This window comes from Lepisosteus platostomus, chromosome 22, assembly GCF_059453375.1.
Source record: "Lepisosteus platostomus isolate fLepPlt1 chromosome 22, fLepPlt1.hap1, whole genome shotgun sequence".
In the NCBI taxonomy this organism is placed as follows: Eukaryota; Metazoa; Chordata; class Actinopteri; order Semionotiformes; family Lepisosteidae; genus Lepisosteus; species Lepisosteus platostomus.
This window is the reverse complement of record NC_142632.1, coordinates 11,439,254-11,459,369: the sequence shown is the minus strand read 5'-3', so window position 1 is coordinate 11,459,369 and position 20,116 is coordinate 11,439,254. Positions and strand designations below refer to the sequence as shown.

At 40.9% G+C, this 20,116-nt stretch overlaps 1 protein-coding gene across 2 annotated transcripts; it reads left to right on the top strand.

Annotated features, from left to right (window-relative positions):
• The first annotated feature begins 1,658 nt into the window (after positions 1 to 1,658).
• Positions 1,659 to 19,903, top strand: wsb1 (WD repeat and SOCS box containing 1). Of its 2 annotated transcripts, XM_088615601.1 has the most exons (10): positions 1,659 to 2,076; positions 3,997 to 4,165; positions 5,869 to 5,898; positions 6,726 to 6,997; positions 9,601 to 9,732; positions 10,770 to 10,870; positions 14,008 to 14,180; positions 14,742 to 14,855; positions 15,931 to 16,038; positions 16,407 to 19,903. In XM_088615601.1, exons 1-10 carry the CDS (start codon positions 2,037 to 2,039, stop codon positions 16,567 to 16,569), a joined length of 1,302 nt encoding a protein of 433 aa, XP_088471727.1. In that variant the 5' UTR covers positions 1,659 to 2,036; the 3' UTR covers positions 16,570 to 19,903. The 2 variants fall into 2 exon arrangements, with proteins under 2 accessions (XP_088471727.1, XP_088471728.1); XM_088615602.1 differs by lacking the exon at positions 5,869 to 5,898.
• Positions 19,904 to 20,116: the final 213 nt, after the last annotated feature.

Here is a 20,116-nt window from a genome sequence, read left to right as displayed (position 1 = left end):
CAGTACTGGAAGAGTTCTGTTGCTGATACAGAGCGATGTTGTTGTGTTTTGTCTTACGGTTTTGCACTGTTGTTGGATTGTTCTGGTACATATGTTTATGAGCTCATGATGTGTTTAGGGGCAATAAAGGTTGATGCAGTTCAATTCAAGGAGATTAGCAGAGTAGCATTGCGGCTGGTAACTTCTGGTCCCGGGTGACTTGGATTCACACCTGGGCCGAGCTGGAGAGTAACCGTCGACGACTGGAATGTGTCAGCCCTAGACAAGCTAATGGGAAAGTAAATACCGGACGTGTCACCTGCAGCTGCCCTCTATTAATACATTCATCCAATGCACACAGGACAAACAGACACCGGCAGCGGCGGCTACAGACAGTCCTGGTCGTTGAAGTTAGCAGTAAAATGTTGGGTACTACTTAGCAAATACCGTGAAGATTTTCTGAGTCCAGTAGCTGTTCGAAAAAATCTGGTCGTGGGCCTTCTTAGCCAGAGCCGTTTCCGTCACGCTGATTTAATCTCCCCCCCAGTTTACGGTCTAAGCCCTCTTTGCTCTGGGCTCCACAGCGACCCCTATGGCCCCCGGCCTCCAGGGCGTGTTGTGAGGGACGCCCCTTTCCTCCAATCGGCTGCGGCTCTCCCACACGGGGCGGTGCCCGCTGTGACGTGTTGAAAGGCGATTGGTTCGAAGGTGGTCGAGGGCCGGAGGAGTCCGTCTGCACTTCCTCATTCTCCTACCCCCCCCCCCCCCCCCCCGTGTGAGGTAGAGAGGTGGACTGAACTGCGAGTCTGGACGTGCAAACACACAACTGGCTGCTCCGGTGTAACTGTGGCGACTCCATATTTTACATAGAATAAAAAAAGTGTTGGTCACGACGAATAGGAACATTTCTGTACCATTTTAAAAAGTAGATTTTGATACATCTACGCCTTTATTGTTGCACGTGTTGTGTCTCAATGCTACTTTAGGCTTTTTAAAAAACTTTTTCATGTTTCTTGGTTATTGTATTTTCCTGTATTCATCCTCTGGAGTGGTTTCTGTTCAGCACGGAGTGTTTTACGCTGTTAATATTTTACAGTCATTGTTTTGCATTGTTTTAATAGTTTAAAAAAGCTCAACCTGATTTATTTCAGCTGTAGGGTTTACAAAAACACACCATTCACTGTGTCGGGTAACATAAAAATATATAATAGTCACAAAAACTGATGTAACTGAATAAGAAAAAAAACATTTACACAAAGAGATTCTATTGAAAATGGACTTTTCCAACTTCTGAGAAATTGATTAATTTAACATGACTATTTTTGTGCACTTTACAATTTTAATATCTGTTTTCCATTTACAATAATATATGTTTCTGTTTTTTTTTATATGTTTATGTCTGGTACTTTTTTGGTTATGTCTTAAGATGTGCGTGATACAGATATCCCTGTCCAATAAATAAACCTAAAAAAAATGCGATAGGTCCCGTTCATATATTAATAGAAAAGACCCACCGACAGGATTGCGGGACAGGTCACTGAGTCATGTGACACAGGAGCCTTTCGCCCCGCCCACCAACTTCTCTCTCCGCGAATGAGGGGCCTGTCTGCGCTGTCTCCATGGTGACTGCAATGACGTGTTCGGATTAACCGCCTATTCTTGGCCTTTGCCAACGGCCATTATACCTCAGTGTAGCATAGCGTAGCAGTAGCTAGCGGTTCGCTGTCGTGTGTTGGGAGTAAATTTTGCAAATTCTTAAAAAAAAAGGTTTATTTTTTTTAGTGTGAATGCTGTAATTCCTTTGGTGAACGTAGTTTTTTGTGGTCATATCTCTTTCGAAGAAAAAAATTGCCTTTTTTTAGAGGTAGATTAAACAAATTTAAATTTAAGACTAGTCTGTATATCTCGCTAGACCAGACGTCGTCAGAAAAAAAAACCCAGGAAGTTTACTTCCTCCTATCGTGCATTTACATTTTACATACGAGAGGTTTATATTTATATATATTTTTGTATTTGTTACGCCGCTTTATTTTTTTAAGAAACTAGTTCTTTTTTAGATGGCAAGCTTCCCAGATTTTGTAAACGAAAATGAAATAGGTAAGTTATACTTCTTCATGTATACTGTAATGTCAGTGTATCTGTGGGGTTTGGGGTTGAAAGGGAGGGGGTAAAGCTGAGAATCGTCTTGATTTCTGAACTGAGCCGCCAAAAGTTTCCAATTCAGAGGTAGCCACGGTATATAGCTTTAAAACACACTAGACGTGCGACATTTCGTTTATTATTTCTGTCTTATGCTCCCCGAACAAATTAGATCTGAAAGCGAAGAGCCTTTTTTTACAGTCTTTTGTTATTACGTCCCGTTCCTGAAATATACGATCTCACTTTATGGTTTTAATTGTGCAGGGATGGGGGAGGATTATATTGTAGTAACTCGTCTTTCCCGGCCCGGTGTTTCTCAGTGTTTCTGTGTGTGAAAGCCCTGTCGACAGTCGTGTCCCTGGTGCTCTGTGGACCCCCGGTGGGGCTGGGGCTGGGGCGACCAGCCATGAGGGATGCTGGGTTTCTCATGTACACAGTCTGGTGCCCCCCCGGGGCCCTGCCCAGCCCTCCCCTAGAACCCCCCTCTCGACCCCCCCCCCCTCAACCCCCCCCGAGGACGCTCAATCGATTATCGCTTTGCGCCAGCGTGAGTCATGGGGCTAAACACGGAGGCTCCGCTACACCTCCTCGCCTTTCGTTTATTTATAAGTCCGCAGCAAATATTAATACCCTTCCCCCCCTTTGCTGTACCCCGAGGGCCTACGCCATCGTGAATGAAATGGACCGACGAGAGGCCGTCGTCTGGTGGCTGCAGTGTTCCGAAATCCTTCTGGTTTTCGCCCCTGGTTAAAAATAAAACGACACCGGGTTCTTAATGATCTATGTCTAGTTATTTGTCTAACGATTATTTCGCCAGTTTGGAGCTGGAGGCGATATGAAAGCGGTTTTTCCGTGTGCAGTTCAGCTTGGTTAAGGGCGTAACATTGAGGATCATTACGTGTAAGCACGCAAAAGACTAAGCAGTACAAATAACCAAGGGAAATAAGTCTATTTCTTCTATTTTCTTACCATTTATTAAAATGATAGAACAAAAACATACTTTGTACTGATGTCCTTTGGGTTTTGGATTAAGTTTGCGGTAGAAACTATCAACTATTTTAAAACGGGGTTCAGCAGTGCTGTAATTGTGAAAGAAATGGCTTGACAACTGCAGGAATTAGAACTGATGTCCTGCTCCTGTTCTGTTCATACTTTATTAAATGGCCAAAAAGTTTAAAGCTCATTAATTTGTTTAGACGTAAGTTAATGTAAAAAAATAATTCACGTGAAATACTGCAGTTCTATTTCTAGAGTTATCATTTATTTAAGAAAATACCCTTTTTTCCCAACCCAAGTGAGAAAACAGATCTGGCGAAACCAATGGGTTAGACAATAAGGAGCCCTGAAAACCCACCTTAACACGTGACTAAAGTACCTAGCGTGTACTTCTGCTTCAGTGCTGAAATTCCTGGAAAAGTCACTTGTTAATCTCCTTCCCCTGCTATGAAACCTGTAAACCTGCAGGGCTGTGCAAGGTCCGGCTATGCTTTGTGGACACGTTAACAGATTTCACTAGTTAATAGGTTTAGCCATAAGGCTGCTGTTGCAATTCTCCAGCCTGTGAATGTTCTTGCTCTCCCTCTTGCATTGGCAGAGCCACAGCAGCTCTCCAAAGCTAAGCGCAGGTCCTGGTTCATTAAGCTGGGTGACAAGTCTTACTTACCTGTGTGTGTGTGGGGGGGGGGGGGTTGGTCCTTAAATGCTCACCTGTTTGCATTTAATGTTTTAGCCTCCGAATGGTTTGTTCACTCTTCACTTGTTGAAGCTGGACGTGCCCTTTGCGTCTGACCTCGCCCGTGGCCAGCGCCTCTCGTGATCGTGCACGGTGTTCTCGTGGCATCGATCCCACAGCTCTGATCTCTTCGTCTTTGCCCGCAGCCAAGGCTCAGTTCATTGGGGAACTTCTAGTGCCGGTTGCTCCTTTTGATCAGAAGTCCGGGCGGGAGACCTGGACTGTGGCTTTTGCTCCAGATGGTTCCTACTTCGCTTGGTCTCAAGGGCATCGCGTCGTGAGGCTTGTACCGTGGACATCATGCCTGAGCAACTTGTAAGTGTGACGCTACGCATGCCAGCAATCCACACAGACCAAACCACGACTAGGAATCTCCGGCTTCTGACTAGGGTCACAAACCCTTTGTTGTACACTTGACTGAAGTGTGAATGTACTACTTAAGAATGCTGAAGGATAAACTTCTTATTGTGGTATACATCAGAAGGCCAAGCCGCTAGTAGGACTGCATCGCCTGCCATCTGCACTGTAAACTGGCTGAACCAGGGAATGTTGCAGTTCAGTGAAATAATAAAGGCGCGTGCAGTTGTCTGCTGTCGAGCCAAGTGGGCATTCATTTGGCAGCTGGCAGTGTATTTGTCCAGTGTTCAGCTCTTTTATGTACTGTCCCAGTTGCCTGGAGTTGGCTTGTTCTGTTGGGTCTGGCCTTACTGTGCTGTTACAAAAGGCTGAACAGATCAAGTTGCCTAGTGCCCCTAGTTCAGCTGTGAATGCAGCTTTTCATTAGGCACCAAATTCACTTTATCGACCAAGTTTGGGAGATTCTAACCTTCCAACCAAAGACGTAGTCTTTTGAATACAGCATGCATTATTTTCCTTTTTATGTCAGCAATGTCGTTCTGAAGCAATTTCATTCGTTCCGAGATGAGAAATAGCCTTATTTTTTAAATAAAGATTCTGAAGACACAGGTTGAAGTAGGTAGAATTCCAAAGTTAAGTTGAATGATACATATATTTTATTTGGAAAATAAATGGTGTTAGGATATGCAGCAAATTCCAAAATGACCATTTTTAAGTTTGAAAATGTAATTGTTTTGCAAGGGAAAAATGTACTATTTTGAATGCACTCCCATGTAGTTTTTACTTAACCTCTGGTTCATATTTCAAAGTTTGTGAAAAAGTGCACTGCGTCAACTTTGTCGATGCCTTTGAGGCTTTGGAGTGCTTGATCAGCCTTTTCTGCTGCCGGCTAAAAGGTTTCAGTTCCTTCTGCCTGTCAGTGTAGGACGTTCCTTAAATGCCCAGAATGCACTTGGTTGTTTTTCTCCGGACAGGTTTCAGCAGATCAATATGTTTTCTAGCGAGTAAGAGTAGATGTTCTACCTCCAACTCATGTTGAGTAGCTTCATTCGCTTGGAGACTTTTAAACTGCAGTGTTAGCTTCCACCCATGAGTTTGTTTGATGTGGGCTTTTCACTAGTCCTCTCATTTATTTGTCCAATAACTGACTTGTTTTATTGCCGGTCTTGGTGATTTATTTTTTAAAATTCAGATAGAAGCAGTTGTAAAACAATGATCCTTCTCCAGTCTAGATTGGTTGTGCTATCACCTTGCAACATGTTGTGAATGTTTAACAAAGGGCTGTGGCTCTGCAGTTTTGTTTGGCAACAAAGAAACTTGTCTGGTTTCTAAATGAAAGTAGGAGAGCTGTCTTATTTAGTTTTAAAATGATCCTTGAACTTCTTAGCAGCACTAATGGTCGTTTTGTGTAAGCTAAAATACGTAGGCTGATTAAAATAGTTCCTTGTGTATCTCTATAGGGTTAGCTAGTTTGGTGTTTAGAGTTTGTGTAACAATCTTGATCCGTATCCTTTGGTAAAATATTTATTCAGAAGCTTATCACATGAGTAAGTTGTAAGTACATTTTCGTCTGCAGTACTGTTATCTGTTATGCTCTTTGTTTGGTTAACTCAGCTGCTGAAGCAACTGTGCCACAGATTATCCTTTTTTTTCTTGTACAGAAAGCAGTTTCTTCAAATCCCAGAACAAAGGTATGAACCTACGTTCAAAAAGAAAAACTTCTCAACTGGGTGCTACTTGTTGGAATTGATTCCAGATGTTTACATTTTTGTAAAGAGTCACAAGTTCATTGTTTTTTTTGGCTCTCATCAAATAAAGGAACCAGTGTGAAAGTGAAAACAGTGCTGAGGGTCTTGTGCCTTTTCTGTGTCCTTATGTAGAGCCTGCTCTTCTTGCACAATTGGCTTATGTGAAACTTCTAGAACGTGATTTGTTTGGTGGCTCAGATTGCATTTGAACAAATTGAAGACGGAACGCCCCCTTTCCAGCGATTTTAAGCATTTTAGTTTGTGGCTTCTGCGTTTGCCAAACGGAGTGAGTCACAGTGTATGGTCAAACATTCCAGTCGGCTGTTTTTTGAGCAATCACTGGGGCCAGTCCTACAGCAGAATATTAATATTTCACCATGTAATCTGCCTTCGGACACGGCAAAGAAGGTTTGGATTTAAACTGGGTTATTGATTCAAATGCCTCAGGTTCCGCAGAGCTGTGTTTTGAACAAGACTTGGATCTCAAATGGCATGCATCTTTGTACTGAATGGAGAAGCTAACCGCAACAACAAATTTGTTTTAGTGCAAGGGCACAGGAAAGATTTCTGACATTCTAAAGTTTCAGGGCACTTAGCAGAGCTATAAACTATACAGTTTTATTTGCTTTAATAATCATATGATTTGGGGAGGAAGATCGTCTACGGTCTAAATCAAATAATGAAAATTAGTTTTTGTGGGAGGTGGGGGTGCAAAGCTGAGCTGCTGTGGAGTAGGACGTTTATAACCTTGCTTTCTTTTCCGTCCGCAGCTCCGTGGGCAGCACTGATCTCTCCAGCGCGGCAGGGTCCCGGCGCCTGTCAAGGCAGAACAGCGATGGGCAGCTGCAGAAGAACGTGCCGCGGGAGCACACCATCGACTGCGGCGACATCGTGTGGGGGCTGGCGTTCGGCTCCTCCGTTCCCGAGAAGCAGAGCCGCTGCGTCAACATCGAGTGGCACCGCTTCAGATTCGGCCAGGACCAGCTCCTGCTGGCCACCGGCCTCAACAACGGGCGCATCAAGATCTGGGACGTGTACACTGGTAAGAAAAGCGCACAGGTTGGCTGTAATTGTTTAGTAGGAACTGCCCTGTCCAAGATCCGCGTTTAAAGGCTGTTCACAAAACTTAATTCAATGAAGGTAAGACATTTAAGCCAATTTTTATACTCGGACAAAAGATTACATCTTCCCAATGATAAACAATGGCGTTTTATCCTGTACTGAAAAAAGACGAGGCAAATCATTCTAAATTGGTCAGTCATCAAAAGATTTTTTTTGAGCTGCTGGAGATGCTAATTTGGCAGACTACTATTAATTTGGCAGACACTTTTATTCAAAGCAACGTGTGTTACGTCTTGTAAAATACTCTCTACATCCATTTGTGTAGATGAGTACTTCACTGGAATAATTTGAGTGAAGTATTTTGCTCGAACCTCCCAGTTATGAGTTCAGAACCCTGACCACTGCTCCTTACTGCTGCCCAGTCTTCTCCGTCAATTAAACATTTTAAAGCTCCTGTTGTAAGTGACTGCAGGAAGCAGATTGCTTTCATTTAGGAGATCTTGAGGAGGAAGAAAATTGATTACTTAAATCTGCTTTTTCTTTTAAAAAAACATCTAAATACATAAGCAAAAACTCATACATTTTTTCCAAAACCATAAATAAACACATTCTTTATCTTAAGCTAGTATCTTTAAAAATGCATTCACCAAATAATATGGCTCTTGTTTTCTGCCATTGAGCGTATTTAAAAGCATAATTGAGCATATTTTTTATGAAACACTGATTAGAGTAGGATCTTCTGATCTGTTTAGGAAATCCTTACTATCTGTTATTATGGTTTTGAATGTGTTATTTCTAGAATAATATTATGAGCTTTTTTTTAGTCATCCTTCTGGAATAAAAAGCAGTTCACCGACAGTATGATATACAAAGACTGAGTTATTATGCAGGTAGGGAAACTGGCCCCTTTAAGCTGTCCTTTCGTTCCTGTGGCTGCCTTCCTGTTTTTCTGCAGTAGCACTGATGATGTAAGGAGCTGACGTGCGGGACAGTGCGTTTACCAGACACACCTGAATGTGTATTTGTGCAGGGATCTGTACTGTCCTGTCAGCACTGTTAATGCTTACCCAGATCTCCCACTGCGTACGTGAGGCCGCACTGAGCTGTGAAATACTGCACCAGTTTCCCAACCATTCCTGACAACAGGCACGCGTACAGAAAGATTTCCAGGGTCTTTTTGGAGGAAATGCTTTCGACTGCGAAATTACATTTAAATTAGATAAACCTGTGTCACCTCCCAGCCTTTTAATTTGGGAAGTTGGAAGATGAGACGTGTTTGCGATGGTGTGTTGAAATGCACCTCTGATATTAAAATACCTTACTGAGCTTCGGAGGTTTTGTTTAAATACACTTGTCACAACCTACCTCTTTGCCATTTACCGTAGTGTGCGGCAACAGTAGAGATCAAAGGATTTTCTTTTTCCTCATTTGGGGTTATGGGGAGTTAACAAACACATGACCCGTTTTTTTAACTGCAGAAATCCCGGTTTGCACATCTGGCTGTGGCGGAGGTGAATGCTGGCTAGATTGCCACGCTGGCAGGGTTCTGTCCCTGTGATTACTCGCCAGCTGTGGAGTACAGTAATTGTGCTTACAGGGGCGGGTCCCATATCACAGCTGTGATTGGCTGATAATGTAGTTCATTACATTACATTCGTTAATGCAATCCAGTTCGAAGCAGAAACTGACAATTTTATTTAATGTTTTTTGAATTGGTGTTTTGTGAAATACTTAACATGCTTTTTTTAGTATTCACATTAATCAGGTAATTAACGTGGATGTGTAGTATTGGATGTTTTGTGGGTGCTGAGGGTAACAGGGGTGATGGTGTAGAAAGACCTTGTAGGTATTTTATCTTAATTGCACTCTATGTAATAAATTGAGCATAGCTCCTTGTACTGTACTGCCTAGATCTGCGGTATTAAAGCAGTGTAATTGCTGACATTTTCTGCAGGAGGTGTTTTTCTTTGATTTGTGGACTTCTCAGGGCCAGACAAATGAGTTTATTTTTAGAAAATTAGTAAGGTTAGATCCTCATTTCATTTAAAAGACGTGTACATTTTCATAACTGCTAGGCAAGTGTTTGTAATGCTTTAAAAAGCATTTTGGTAATCTGATCCCAAAGTAGGTCTTTAAATGCTATTATAGTGAGGTGCAGCTACAAATCTTTTGCTGTGAAGGATTAATGTGTCAACTCGGATCACTCTGCCTCGACGTCGAGACAAACCACCTTTTGTGTTTCCTGATGGTTTGTTTTGACTTGCATGTTGGCAAGCTCACTTTTTGTCTTAATTTAAAAATTGCAAGTAGGTTTATTTAGATTCTGTTTCACGGATACAGAAATGTAAGTTTGTAGTAATGAATTTGGACCTAGTGATTTTACGGAAGTATAACTTATGCGATTTTGAAACTAGCAAAAAAACCTTTGAGGTAATGCAATATGTAAGCTTGCTTTTATTTATGCTTCCCCCCCCCTCTTTTCATTTAATAAAAATGGAGCAATCAAAAGCATAAAGTGAATGAACTTGAAAGACAAAAGTGCATTGGATATTCAAGCAGTGATTTTGTTTTTTTTGTGTGCAGGTAAGCTGTTGCTAAACTTGATGGACCACACAGAACTTGTGCGCGACCTGACCTTTGCTCCGGATGGAAGCCTTATGTTAGTGTCTGCCTCCAAAGACAAAACTCTGCGAGTCTGGGACCTGAAGGACGATGGTGAGTGCCAGAGTCTTGTCTTACAAGGCGTTAAAAATGTTTTTACATTCTGGAAAAGGAATTTTTTTACTTGTCCTTTTTTTTTAAAGCGCTTTTATCTCCGTGTCTTTCTGTACTGCTTTGTTTCTGCACAAGTTAAAATGTAGTGTGAACGATCAGCTTTCCTTGTTGCTGAGATCTAGAATTGTTTAAAGATGCCTTGTGCTCTGTATGTTTGCACAGTAGACTCCTGTGGTGTCAGGATCCTCTCTGCCAACTCCTGTTTGGAAGATGCTTGCCAAATGTTGTTACACTGTCTCCCCATATGTGTTATTTTGCCTTCACTGTTAGGTGCATCCCCTCTGGGTGATAACATTGTTTTTGGCTGTGAGCTCTGTTCCCTCCTCCTGCCTCCCACCAGTAACCTTTCGAATATTTTCTCTCTTGTGGCTGCAGAGAAGTGCCATTTAAATGCATGAACTCGTACAGGGTTTCGTATACAGCTCCTTTTCAAAGTTTGTGATCCAGGTTTAAACTGAAACGCCTGCCAAGTCAAACCATTTCCAGCAATGTAAATTTCCTGTGGCTTTAATAAGGAGCTCTGTTTGCCAAGGGCAGGGTGATAACCTACTTCTATTTTTTCTTAATAGTTGTTTGCCAATAGCAGTTCTGAGCAAAACTAGACCTGCCCTCCCCATAAGGATCCATTTCAAGGACAAGTCTGTTAATCAGTTGCATACTCGTATATCAGTTTGCCCTGCTGAAAAGTCAGTGTGTTGCCAGACTGCAGGCTGTGCTGACTCCCCATGGAAAGTAGTGGGGCTCCAAGAGGTATAACTACCACGTAAGGCAAAATGAGTCTGACGTCTCTAGAAGGGATTATCCACTTCTTAAAATAAGCAATTCTTTTTGCTCTTCATTTGAGTTTGGATCCTTGCCGTTTTTTCCCCAGTTTTGAAAATGAAATAACTGCTTCAAAGTAGAGGTGGAAGGAAAGAAAAGATGGGTGAGATCGCAGTTACGAGCTGGCCGTCATGAGGCTGTGCCTTGTCTTGCAGGAAACATGGTGAAAGTCCTGAGGGGCCATCAGAACTGGGTGCACTGCTGCGCGTTCTCCCCCGACTCCTCGGTTCTGTGCTCGGTGGGGGCAGGTAAAGCGGTACGTCCTGAAGTTCCCTCTCCTCTCCCCTCCTGACTGAGCTGTGATGGTCTGGAATGGGCTGCTTGTGCTTAATTCTGCAGAATAATTTACCAATGAAAACTGAAATATACACAACTTTGCTCGGTGTCATGATGTGTGTTCTCTATTCTGCTTGATGTATTTTTTTAATTTGAAATGGCTTTGTAAATAGAATGTGCATGCCAACAGTAGTAATGATATTGTATCACAGCTGTGCGATGACTCCAGTACCCCTTGTATTTAGTGAATTTTAAGGCTATTTATTTAATATGCATCCTCGAAACTTACGGTTGTGAGGGTGAGCTGGATCATAATCTGCTTTTCAGAATGGCAGTTTTAAAGCTTTTATTTGCAGGCCTTGATAAGATGCACACAGTCTTTTATTTTTGATAAACTGAAAAAATTAGAAACACTGCGATGCCAAGCCTTTTTTTTTTTTTGCAGCCAGTTGAATGCACCAGTATACATTAAACCATGCGGGACGGCCCGTAGGCTTTCCTGTATAAGACCAGTCTTTCGCATGTGTGAAACAATGGCTGCAAGGAAGGGAGACAGTGTAACCGACCAGCCTCTCAACCAGAAATTGTCATGCATATTTACTTTAAACAGAAGGCAATGAACTTGATTTTTTTTTTTTTAGCCCGAGGTTTTTTTTTTTAGGTTGTTTCTCCATAAGTGTCTTGCTTTCCCTGTCCCAGGTGGTGGCAGCACAGTGTGGTGTGATTGAGGTTTTGAAAGGAGCGCCGCGCTCACATTGAGTAGCCGGTGCTGAGGGAGTGGCATGGCTGCCATCGCGCGTGGGACGCTCTGTGCCCGTGCCGGGAGGTAGCCTTGCTCCTGACAGCAAGGTTTACTGTACGTAGGTGCCGATACATGTCCACCTCCTCTGCTGTTTTATAATTGTTTATTAAACCCCCCATCCCCCAACACCCACCCCCCCACCACGGCAACGTCTTTAACCGTTCGCTTCAATTTCGCACCGTTTTCTGAGACCTGAAATAGCAGGCCCAGGAGGAGAACAGGGCAGTGTATAATCTGAGCCATCGTTGTATCTGGGTAGACGCTTATTTGTAGATCTATAGGGAAATTCGAAGTGCCATCTGGGTGGTACACCTGGAATCTTGATTCCTTTGAAATGCATAGAAATGTACTCCTTTTTGACAGTAACTAGAAACAAACCTACTCTTCATATCCTGTCCATTAGCGCTGATGCTTAGTGAGGCACCCAAGTCTGAGCCAGTGTGTTAAGTGTTGTTCAGCAGTCAGTTGTCTCACAGTCTTCTCAGTGGCAGTTTTGGAATTGAGGTATTAACTCAAGGAATAGGCAGTTCTTGGTATAATTCAGGAGTGAAAGGGTTCTTTGTGCACTGGCAGACTGCTTGCATTTCTGTCTGCCTTTGTCCCAGTTATCTGGCAGAACCTAATAAGGACACTGTTTGGGCTGCAAACATGATGCAAAGGCAGATGATTCCCAATTGTTATAATTGACCTCTTTCAAGGCCTGTGACTTGTGTAATGTCAGGTTTTATGTTTTGTTTTAACTTAATATTTGGTTACTGTTGTGCTGTATGTATAAAAAGGCACTACAAGAGTAGTGCCATATTGGTCCTCCATTGTAAAAGCTTTTAGTGCTTTTTTCAAAAATGGCCACAGCCCATCTTTAATGTTATAAAGTAATGTTTTATTTCACATTACTAGATTTACTAAAGAAAAGGAGATCAACATTTAATGCTACTTAAGCATTTCCTGGCTTCAGATCTCTGTTTTGTTGGCATTTTTAAAATGATTTATGTTTCATCGGTGCTCAGTTTGGGTTACAGTTCAGGTTTTAGAGAGGGTGTCTGAAACAGTGATTCCTTCTGCTGGGGAAGAGTGGGCTGAAATGCTGACAGTCCTCCAAGTGTTTTGAGCCCTTTTGTTTCATTGCTTTATTAGTATGATTTAATGCCAAGTTCAAAGAATGAAAAGTCAGACTTATGTTTTAAGTTATTGTGCTGCGGCAGACGCAGTAGTATAATGTATAGTATTAAGTAAATGTCAATTTAGACATTCAAAGCTTTTGCTCAAGTGCAATGTAGTGGTATTTACTATGAACGTCTAGTATTGAAGAATTTTTGTCATGATACATGTGACTTTATATCTTGATTGGATACCAGATTAGTCAGTATTGGGTAGACATTAATTGATAAAAAATCTTGGAACACCGCTGAATCTTAAAAAAATCCCCAAACTATTCATTTCTACAATTTTTCTTTCTTTGCCTGAAATACATCCAGTACTGCAGGGTCACTTTCAAAAGAATATTCCTGAAGTGGGCATCCTGACTATTCATAATATATTGTAAACTAAATTTACAAATCAGAAGCAATATTTTTCAGTTTAAAAATGAAGAGGCAATTTAAATGTGGCCGATCTGAGCTGTTATTCTCATGTTTTCACTAAAGCATTGCACCTGAGCCAACAAGCATCAGAAACCAGTGTTTCTGAATGGTGAAACTGTGCAGTTTGTTGCATGTTGCAATTGTTTGCCAAGGGCGTCTACCTTTTGGCCATCAAATCTTCTTTTCTCTTGCAGTATGTTTCTCTTCGTAGGCTTCCACTGGCGGTGCGAGCCTATTGTAATCACAAGTGAACTAAAACACTGAAAGGGGAAACCAGTGGAGTAACAATATGTTACCTTAAGTTACTACTTGTTTGTATATTTTTTTCTCAACTTTCTGTAGTTAATCTTGGAAGGATTGTAGTTCTTTTTGTGATCCTTCACTTGTTGTATCTATCATAGCATTAATTATTTTGACAAAATGCAATTATAAAAGACAGAAATGCCAATGGAAAAGCCACCTTTTGTGGGTGTTAAGTTTGACCAAACCTGTTAAGAGAAAGCCCTATGCATTTGTTTAAATATAGCTCTGCTGCTTATTTAGCATGTACTGTACATATTTCTTTAAATATATAAAAATGACACTGAGCATATTTTTAATTCAGAATGCCTGATTTGTAATTTGAGATTTGAATTTGTAATCTTAATGATTATTTTAAAAGAATTATATTTAAAACATTAAATTCTCTGCTGTGCGGTGGACAGTGTGCTATAACACAGCTGTTCTTCCTTCCAGGTGTTCCTGTGGAACATGGATAAGTACACGCTGATCCGGAAGCTGGAGGGCCATCATAATGATGTGGTGTCCTGCGAGTTCTCACCTGATGGAGCCTTACTGGCAACTGCCTCGTACGATACTCGTGTCATTGTCTGGGACCCGCACACTGGGAGTGTGCTCCGGGAGTTCGGGTCAGTGCTGTCATGCTTCTGTTCTGCACTGTAGAAGCTCAGTGCCATCATATATTCCCTGCTACATTCCCATTTTCACAGGGAATAACACCCAGTCAGGCAGGCTTCTGAATGTTTATAGACGTTGAGCAAAAAACTCTTTGTCTAAAACCTACGTGGCAGTGGCAAACTCATCCCAGCCATAGGCTGTCCTCAAGTCCTCCTGACCCCTGTGCGGAATAAGGAGCTGACCAAGGGGTAGCTGGGAAGGGAGGGATGCGAATGAAAAATGTGAGGCAAGGAGGGGCTTAATGTTTCTTTTTAGCATTTCTGGAAGGTGAAGGAGAACTGTTATTTCTCCAGTACATAAAACACTGCGTTTGTGGCTTGCCTAAAACATATGATGATGATTTACACAAGTGATTGATTACTTATTCATCCATCTCGGGCAGAAGGGAGTTGTCTGGGAGTAACACTGGCTTACAGGAACAGTATATCACCACCTTTTCACCTCTGCTGTGTTTATGCTCAACTCTGATGGGGTTCTATGTGGACCTAACCTGTTGGTTTCTCTCCCCACAGACACTTGTTTCCTCCTCCCTCACCAATATTCGCAGGAGGGGCAAATGACCGGTGGGTGAGATCAGTGGCCTTCTGTCATGACGGGCTTCACATTGCCAGCGTCACTGATGACAAGTAAGGATTGTTGGAGTCTCCTGATCATTTTTTCAAATGGGACTGTACATTTCACTATTTCATTGTATTACAGGCCAGCGTTTCAAGTTAGGATGGATTGATCCGAATCGTTTGTTTGGTCCTTAAGCCCTCTATTCAATTTACTTTATTGGATCACCACCACCATTATCCACACATCCACATTCAAAATAATAAGCCCAGATTTTTTTGAATTCTTAGAAACATTCAGAGATCTTTACTATTCTGTATCTGTACACAATTCCAGTTGTATGAAATCAGACTATAGGATCTACCTTTATTTAAAATTATTTAATCCTAGCTATACAATATGCTCTCTATTTTGAGTGCTTTAATTTGGCAAAATCTTTTGGAACTTCTTTAATAGTAAACTGCCAACTAATAAGCATTAAACTTTGCTTTATTGCTAATCACATCCTAATAAGTCATGTGCCAAATCTTAAAAATCACAGTATTTTGTAATAGACTCTTGAAATCCCGAGAGAAAGGAAGGTTTAAGCCAGACGTTTTTTCATTAAATGTCCAAGTAAAAGGCATGTGGCAGGATTAGCTAAGGAGAGCTGGTTTAGTAACTTGCTGTTCCTCTTCTGCTGGATATGCCTCTGTGGGGAGGAGTCACATGCTATTCACATGATGGCCATAAAGAGTCAGGTTTGGCTTCACTCAGCTGAGCTCTGCTTTCATACTAGAGCAAGAATGTGTTTAGATGGAACAGTCACATACCATGCATGAAGAATCAGTTGTTCTCAGCAAAAATGGCCAAGTTACGACATTTGAGTTTACATAAAATGGATTTTGTAGCTTTAAGAGAATTTTACATGCATTAATTTGAAAAAAAAATTCATACATAATAGCTAATGAAGCCAACAACAATTACAAATCTGAGTATCCATGAAGAAGATGATGTCCTAATTAACATTCAGAATTCCTTATGAGGTTTAGCACTTACATCTGAAAATGCCTCTTAAACGCCCATTACATTTCTAAAGTTCTTGTGGGCATAAAGAGCTCGTTGTAATGTTTTCCTGTGAGTTTATGTGGGGCTTAATCTTTCAAGGTTGATTCGGTTCTGGAGCATCGAAGAGAAGTCTCCTCAGGCCATTGCCCCACTGACAAATGGACTGTGCAGTGCCTTCTCCACTGGAGGAAGTATTTTAGCAGCTGGGTAAGTCTTAATTTGTTTCTCCCTGAGAAATGCTCAAAGATACTTATAGTTGAGGAAGGAATTAGACCTGAAGATGAGCTTTTGACCTTTTCTACAGATTGTAACTTCTATATCAGTATGTTATGATATCTTCCTATTCAGATCTGTATAGCAAAATGCTCCTGACAAGTTGAAATTGAGCTATAGACTAATCTTACGATACTAGATTGAGTTCTGAATGAGCGAAGTTGCTAAATGGGATTGTGTTATTGCTGTATTGTATTATTGCCATATGCTACATGCTCCTGATGTGCAAGACACATTCCCTTAGGGGCAATAAAGGTTAATTCCTCATCTGACACTGTTTGGCCCTGTGTCCTGTCCTGCAGAACCCGTAACGGTAGCGTTCACTTCTGGGCATGTCCACAGACCATCGCCAGCCTCCAGCACCTCTGCCGCATGGCTCTGCGCAGAGTGATGCCCACCGACAAAGTGCGGATGCTGCCCATCCCACCGCCAATGGTGGACTACCTGTCTTACAAAGCTAATTAAACAAGCACGATTGCACGCTATTCAACCAATGAATTTCCTTTTTTCTTTTGATAAAAGGGAAACTCCTCTCATCAGAAACACCATACTGTTTTTATGATGTTGCTACTTTTTTTGTATTTATTTTTAAGTTTTATTTTTCGCACTTGCACGCTTCATGAAGTCAGAGGATTTCAAGCGCCTGGTGCTTGACAGCTGCAAGAGAGGGGCAATAGTGATCAGCCAGCCTTACACAGTACAGTCTTCTCTTTGAGGTTGTTCACGTTCATGCTGTCTTTCATAGTAGTCTGAAACCTTTTCGGTACTTTTTCTGCGGAAGGCAAAAAGAAATCTTCATCCAAAACACATTTCACAGTGAGGGAGAAATCTGGTTAATTGTGTGGTCTCACTATGCTTCACGTGAACGATTAAACTTGAATGCCCTTAGCTGTCTTACACTGTCCATAGATATGCACTTTACTTGACACCATTGTTGTTAACTCAGTGGGTGAACTGTGCATGTTGATGCAAGTGTGAGAAGCTGGATCTGTGGGGAAATATATGTAAGGTGTTTGTTGTTAGAGGGAGTTCTGGGGTGAGGTCAAGATTGTGGTCAGTGAAAATGTTGACGTCTTTGACTGTATGAAGAATGCTCCCGAGAACGGTTGCAGGAGCTTAACGGTCTTTCAGGGACAGGGCTGTGCCTTTGTATTGTGCCTCTGAGATTACTCTTTACTCTTAACACTCGCTGCCCAAGCTCTTACACAAACGTGAAATCCGAACTGTGGCTTTGAAAAGGTTAGAAACATTATTTCTGTGAATTTACTATGAAACACCATCTCATGGGCTGACCTTTGTCAGATGTGTATTTGCAACTGTAGAAATGTGTAAAATAGTGTATGTATATGTGTAAATATGAAGCCAAAAGGCTTTGATTTTTTTTTTATATATAGCCTTAGGATTTTTTTTTCCCTTTCCTACTGCATTTCTGATCCATGTTAGTCTGTATAAATAACTGTATTATGTATATATATAAATATCAATTTTCTTTAGTGGGACGATCAGTTTTATGATGTGTAAACATTTTACTCAACAATTTCATCAATACAGACAAGTACAGGTTTACCCCCGTAGAAGCTAACAATGTCTTGTCTTGCAGTTAACTCTTTCCACTTTATCTCTTCAGTGTTAGTCATGAATCCTTTCGGTGCAGTAAAAAATTCCACATACTAATCTTTTCTAGATACTTAGAAAAAAAATTGGTGTACTGTAAACATGCAGTGTTTCTAATCACCTTAATGCTGCAAATATGAAATGTTTTCTGAGCCAGAAGGAGGGAGAGTCTTGTTGAACTGCCAAAATCACTACCATGTCTGCAGCATTAAACCTCCAGTAGCTTGAGATGGTCTGTGAGGTATTAGGTTATGCAGTTAAGAGGGTGAAGACCTCAGAACATCAATATAATGTAACTTAAACTACTTCTAGAGAAGTAAGATTTAGGTTTATAAATGACCCACGGTGACAGTATGTGCTTAGACACATGTATCCAAAATTACTTCACTCTTCATGCATGCAGTTCAGTTCTTCAAACTAGAGCACAAAGTACATCAATGTTTCTTCCTAGAACAAAAAAGTTGTACATGCCAAAAGTATTTTACTGATCAGTATTTCTGCAGATGTTTGTGTGCAGATCTTGTATTGCTTGGGATGTTGCTGTTGGTCTTTGTTTTATGATTTATGAAGGGACTATATATGATCTCAAAACAATGGAATCTTTTGTTTGTGGGGAAAGGCAAGATAATTAAAGGCTTTCAGGCTGTATAGTATTAAGTTTGTTTGAAGGTCAAAGTGTAAAAGATGTCTGATGATCTGAAAACAGACGGGGACCCAACTGACCATCTAATTCATATGCTATATGGGGTGGCAGTTTGTCTGTGATTTGCCCATGTGAACACTAGGGAGGAAATGATAGTTTGTTTAGGAAGTTGTTCTGGTAGTTTTATCATTCTTTTTTATTCTGAAGTAGCTGGAGTGTTAAATGCAGAACTGTAGAAAACACAGTTCAAATAGTGTTGGCAATAAATTCTCAAGGTCATTGCTGATGCCAAAGATGCTTAATATTTTAAGAAATCCTATAAGTGGCAGTCAGTCTTTTTTCTTTTTCCATTGACATTTAAGCTTGAAGTTCTTTGTATGTTCATTTACTAATTCTAAATCTGTATGTGCGAAAATGATTGATTGGGGAAAAAAGTGCTTCATTCAATGTTTATGGGTCTTTCAGACCTTATCGGTAAAAACAATATAACTCTTGCAACATTTCAATCAAGGGATGTTGGTCTTATCATTGTAAGACATTCTTCTGGGAATAGTATAATGGTGTGGTCAACAGCCAAAGATTTAAAAGAAAGATGTTTGTCATTATATGTGCACTTACAGATGTGAAGATGAATGTACGTTTTCCTGTTTTTTTTTGCTATCTACGGAAAAAAGAAAATAAAGTTTTGTTAAACCTGACATTGTATGTGTGCTTTCCATTTCTTTTTACACTAGACCTGTAATATTGGAGTGTATCATTTTTTGTAATACCACTGTAGCATGGTGTTGATCTCTGAAAAGTCTGTCAGCCTTGTGCACTAATGTGGAGGCAAGAAGGGTTCTTTTTTCTTATTTTTTTCTATTTTATGATCTACTGCACCATTGTAGGTTTATGACTTGGTTCTTGGCTGTTGGGGCTTATGTTTTGACATGAAACTGGATAAAGGTTAAAGGTTCTGGGGTTATTAATTTCTCCTGTTTTTTCCCCTGCTTGTTTTTCTCCACTATTTCCAACTACTGGGAAGCACAGCTAGCACCAGATGAACCCATCCTCTCTTGGGTTGGGCTGGCAGGGGCACGTACCTAAACAGTAATTGCTCTCTGATTTGCATTCACATTGAAGAACAAGTATATTACAGTTCTATTGCAATAATACTTGGAATAGAAGGCAAAACCCACTGTATTTCAAGCAGCCAGTCATAAAGTTGCTGGTTTTGAGGTGATAAATGAAACTGCCCAAACTCAAAATGATCCTTTCAGCTTTCTTCTTGAAATGCATTTTCCTGTAGGGTGGGAAAATCGAGCTCAACTGTAAGTTGATGTGCTTGTTATACTCTAGAAATGGGAGAACCTTTAGAACATTTTAACCTTCACTTCATTCATTCTTTTAAAAAGTAATGGAAGTAGTCCATGTGTTCACTGTTGCTTTGATGCTTTTGCTGTTGCACAAGGATTCTCTGTACTGTTTATGTATATTTTTGGCAATGTTAATGCTATTTTTATAAGTAATGTAAATAAAATCAGTTTTCACCTTTTAAAAATATTCTGCAATACTTGTGACTGCTCAGTTTTTATTTTGAAAGGGTGCATTTTTGTTCCCTACTTTTGTTCCAGGCGTCAAAGTGTCAAATCCAGGTGACTGAGCGCAGGAGATCTCTGAAAGATGGTTACAATCTTTTCTGGGTATTTTCCAGCAGAGTTGTCAATTTCTTGACTGAAATGTAAAGCAGTTGTTCAATTTGAAAAGATTTCAACC